Raw genomic sequence first — 4,796 nt, forward strand, 5'->3', positions numbered from 1 at the left:
TAGTGGTGGGAAACGCTTCAACCCACCCAGACATTGTATCCACCAAGACCAGGAGATATTTAACTCTTCTGACTGTGGGCATATGAGTAAAATCCAGCTGCCAGTCAGTTCCTGGAAGGGAGCCCCTTGGCCTGGTGGGTGGGAAAAGGGAAGCTACGGTATTGGGTTTTGGGATCTGACTTTTGACAGATTTGACAAGAGACAGTGATAGCTTTTAAAAACTTTAAGTCCTCAGGGGTGTGTTGTAGGTGAGCCTTGAAAAAATGAAGCAGAGCTTTGTTATTAGGATGATAGAGCTGATGTAGGTAGGACAGGATTTGCTGGGTATCAGGGGATGTCTGTGAGAATGTGGGCTGTACTGTATGAAACCCCTGAGGTGACTGAGGAAGGTTTGGGCTTTGGAATGCTTCTGTTTTAGCTTCTCAGTCAGCCCGATTATTTCCCTTGGAAATAATGGAACTGTCGGTCTGATGAGACCAACAGTGAATAATTCCTATAGCTTTGGGGATATGGGAGGCTTTTAACAGGTTTATAATGTAGCCTGAGTTAGTTATGGATCCTCCTTTTGTTGTAAGAAGCCCACGCTCCTTCCAGATAGCCGTGTGGGACAGAAGGATATGAAAAGCATATATGGAGTCTGTGTAAACATTTAAAGATTGTCCCTTTGCTAACTGAAAGGCATGGGTAAGAGCTATCAACTCAGCCTGTTGGTTAGTGGTATGGTCAGGGAGTGCCTGTGACTCCACTATCTCAGCATCTGATACTATGGCATAGCCTACTCTATGGGTCCCATCACATAAAAAAGAGCTGCCATCTGTGTACCAGGTATATGTGGCCTGGGACAGTTTGCCCTCCTGTATATATGAGGGGTGAGGCAGTAGATCTTCTAGGATCTCTATGCAGGAGTGAGATGGGGAATCATTAACATTAGGTTGAGGTGGGAGATTTGAGATATTAAGAGGTGGGCAGCATTGGAAAGTGAGTGTGGCATCTTCTTCCAGTGCCCCCTGGAGGGAAAGAACTCGGGAAGGGGGTAAGGTTTGTAAGCCTTTGTAAGTTAAGAGGTGGGACAGATTATAGTGAGAGAAGACATTGGTGGGTGACCCAAAGGTTAGCCTTTTTTGACTCACGAATAAGAAGCTCAGCATCCACTAAGGCACATATGCAGGGTGCCCAGCCCCGAGTGGTGAGGTCCATCTTCTTTGACAGGTATGTTACAGGTGCAAAAGAAGGTCCCAGTTGATGTCCTAGGACCCCAAGGGCATATCCCTCCTTCTCTGTTACATAAAGAGAAAAGGGGCGAGTTAAATTTGAAAGATGAAGAGCTGGGGCCTGGATGAGGGCCTGCTGTAGTCTCTGGAAGGGTTTAGTAACAGGATGGAGAAGGGGCTCATGCAGAGAGCTGAGAGCTGCCTCATATAAGGGGTGGGCGAGGAGAGAAAAAGAGGGGATCCAGGAATTCAGGAAGCCGGCCACTCCTAGGAATGATAAAACCCCTTCTTTGGTGGAAGGAACTGCAAGAGATTGAATTAGTTTTTTTCTGTCTAGAATGATAGCCTGGTCGGGGTTATAGTTAATCCCAAATAAACAACCTGAGTAGTAGACAGTTGGGCCTTAGAAGGTGAGACTCTATAGCCCCTTTTGGACAAGAAATTTAAAAGGGCGGAGGTATCAGTTTTGCTGATCTCCAATGATGGGCTGCAAAGCAAAATATCGTCCACATACTGTATGAGCTTAGATTTAGGGAGAGACAGTGAGAGCAGGTCAGAAGCTAAAGCCTGGCCAAACAGTTGTGCGCTATCCCGGAATCCCTGGGGAAGGACAGTCCAGGTGAGCTTTATGGAGAGGTGAGTGTCAGGGTCAGTCCAGGTGAAGGCAAAGATGTTTTAAGATTGAGGGCTGAGAGGAATAGAGAAAAAAGCATCCTTGAGATCTAGAACTGAGAAGTGGGAGGTTCCTGGAGGAACACTGGATAGAAGGGTGAGAGGATTAGGGACTACTGGGTGGAGAAGGACCACTGCAGAGTTAATGAGCTGGAGGTCTTGAATCAGACGATAGGTTCCATTAGATTTTTTTTAACAGCAAGTATAGGGGTATTAAAGGGAGAAGAGGTGGGGCGAAGTAGCTTTTTTCTTAAAAGGTCAGAGATATTAGACTTAAGTCCCTTAAGGCTCTGGAGAGACAGAGAGAGAGAGAGAGAGAGAGAGAGAGAGAGAGAGAGAGAGAGAGACAGAGAGACAGAGAGACAGAGAGAACTGAGCTTGGGTAATGTACTTAGTAGGGTCCTGTAATTGGATAACAATAGGGGAATGGTGTTTAGCAACAGAGGGGTTTTGGGTGTCCCAGACATGGGGGTCTACCTGGGAGGCTGGTAGAGGAAAAGAGGCGTTAGGCTCGGAAGGTTGGGGAGCTAGGAGAAAAAGGAGTGGAGCTCCTGGTGAGTCTGGGGTAAGGTAAATGGGAGGAGCAAAAGAAATGGTGGCTCCTACCTTTGTTAAAACATTCCTTCCTATGAGAGGTACTGGACAGGTTGGCATAACTAAAAATGAATGAGTGAGATAAATGTCTCTAAATACACAGTTAAGTGGTGGAGTCTGTTGAGGTAGCTAAGGCTGTCCCCCTACCCTGACAATAGGGAAACTAGAATGAGAGGTACTCCCCGAGAATTCCCTCAGTACTGAGTATTTGGCTCTGACATCCAAGAGAAAGGAGATGGGCCATCCTGATACCGTGATGTCTACCCGTGGATCCTCATTACAGATGATGGTTGTGGTTGGGTCAAAGGAGCCCGGGCAGCCTCACTCATCTATGGCCAGACCTAGAAGGTCAACTTGGGAATTTTCTGGGTCCGATGTCTCCATGCCACTATGTGCACCAGGACAATCTACTCCCCAATGACCTTCCCTGTGACACCTTGGACAAAGTCTCCTAGGATTAAGATGAGGATTAGGGCATGCTCAGGCCCAGTGACAGATTTTATCACATTTGAAACATGGACCTGGCGGTTCTCACGCCCCAGGGGAGCCGGGGAGCAGCACGGACAGCACAGATCAGGTGGTCTGTCACCTTGGCAGGTCGGGAGGCCATGGCTACCATGTGACAGTGATTGCAGGCTTTGTCATTTCTCGCATGGTACACCTTTAAAGCAACCTCTAGGACTTCTGCCTGCCTTCAAGGGGCCTTTCTCCAAACATCTAAGCTTAGCTCTAATGTCAGAGTAGCACTGATTAAAAAAATGGGTCATGAGTAACTACCTGCCTTCCGTAGTTTCTGGATCTAAGTTGGTATACTGTAACAGAGCCTTTGTGAGGCATTCCAAAAATGTGGAAGGATTTTCCTTCGTATCCTGAATAATCTCTGAGAGTTTAGTGTAATTTACTGGTTTGAGGGCAGCCTTACGGAGACCTGCCAGGAGGCAAGTCAAAAACCAGTCCCTAGCTACGATTCCACCTGGAGTATTATTAATTAATCCCAGTGTGGCTCTTGCTCTGGGACTGCCTCTGCCCCGGGAGGGTGGGAGGCAAGGGTTTGGTGAATCTCGTCTGCTTGTTGCCTGGCCTGCTCCCAAACTCACCTGTTCTCTTCAGGAAGTAGGTTATTAGATAGAATCATATAGGGCGTGCAAATCTGTGCGAAAACCCAGGACTCATGGACGAGCGTCCTCTGACCATGAGGTGTTACGGCCTAGCTGGATCTGGTTGGGTGACTCAGAAATCAGAGAGGCCTAGGGCCACTCCGAGTGGCATTTACAACGAGGGAATAAAAAAGAAAAGAGAAGAAAAAGAGAAAAGATGAAGACCTGAAGGACCCTGGGCCTTCAGTCACGGGTGGGTTGGCCGGGGTGTCCCAAACATGAGCTTAACTAAGGGAAGCGAGCTGAAGTTGAGTGCCAGTGAAGGGAACAACCGAGGCCTTGAAGACCGTGGTTGGGGGCAGTCCCCATGTCTCTAGGAACACCAGAGGGTTGCTGGGAGCTCAATGGTCAATTCCTTAGGTTCAAAGAAATGGTTAAGCTGGCCGGAATGGGAATACTCACCAGTGTTGTTCGGAGGGGCCGTGCTCAGGCAGATGGATCACGTGGGTCGTTTTTGAGAAATCCCTGGTTGTGATTCTGGTCCCAGGAGTCCAGGGTAGGTCCCGGCCCCAGGACAGGGGGCAGGGGCTGGAAATTCTGGCCCTGGGATAGGGGCCTGGGGAGGGCGAATCTCTCGAGTCTTGGCACCAGATAAAAATGTCTGGCGGAAATGAAAAGAGGACATGAGATGCAAACGAACTGACGTAGGAGTTTATTAAGAGGGTTTGTGCTCATGGGCCCGGGGAAATGGTGTGGAAAGAAGTGGGGGGTAAAAATGGCATGCCCAGCTTTTAAAGGCTTCCTAGCACATGTGCACGAGGGGAAAGACGTGCCTACGTCAGACGCTGATGATGGGCAATGCTATGCCTTGCGCATGCATACAGGGGCTTTTGCGTCAGATGCTGATGACGTAGATGGCAGGCAACCCACGCATTCACACACAGGGGGTACATGCGCCAGCTTTAGAACCCGGAAGTGCAGCCTTATGGGTGGCTAAAAGAATTACGGTTATGCTGAGATCTGGTAAGGGAGAAGACGGGGGAGGATTAGGAGGGGTTAGTCCAGTGTGTAGAGGGGGTCCAAGAAGTAGGTTGAGGCATGGGGGGGTAATTGTTGCAGCTTACTTCCTGGCAAGAAAACTCCATAGGAGCTTTTGACTGTTGTTTACTATTGCAGCTTGCTTCCTGGCAAGAAAACTCCATAGGAGCTTTTGACTGTTGTT

General features: G+C 48.6%; 1 protein-coding gene across 3 annotated transcripts in view; it reads right to left on the reverse strand.

The window, feature by feature from the left end:
• Positions 1-4,796, reverse strand: part of LOC113455526 (protein NYNRIN-like) — a 17,578-nt gene that overhangs the window by 11,757 nt on the left and 1,025 nt on the right. For 2 of the 3 annotated variants that reach the window (XM_026777348.1, XM_026777347.1), the window contains exon 2: positions 4,037-4,235. In XM_026777348.1, the coding sequence (XP_026633149.1) occupies positions 4,037-4,235 (199 nt within the window). Of the gene's footprint in view, positions 1-4,036; positions 4,603-4,796 lie in introns of those variants that run through there. The other variant, XM_026777346.1, reaches the window with a different exon arrangement.

Source organism: Microtus ochrogaster, unplaced genomic scaffold, assembly GCF_000317375.1.
Source record: "Microtus ochrogaster isolate Prairie Vole_2 unplaced genomic scaffold, MicOch1.0 UNK57, whole genome shotgun sequence".
Taxonomy (NCBI): Eukaryota; Metazoa; Chordata; class Mammalia; order Rodentia; family Cricetidae; genus Microtus; species Microtus ochrogaster.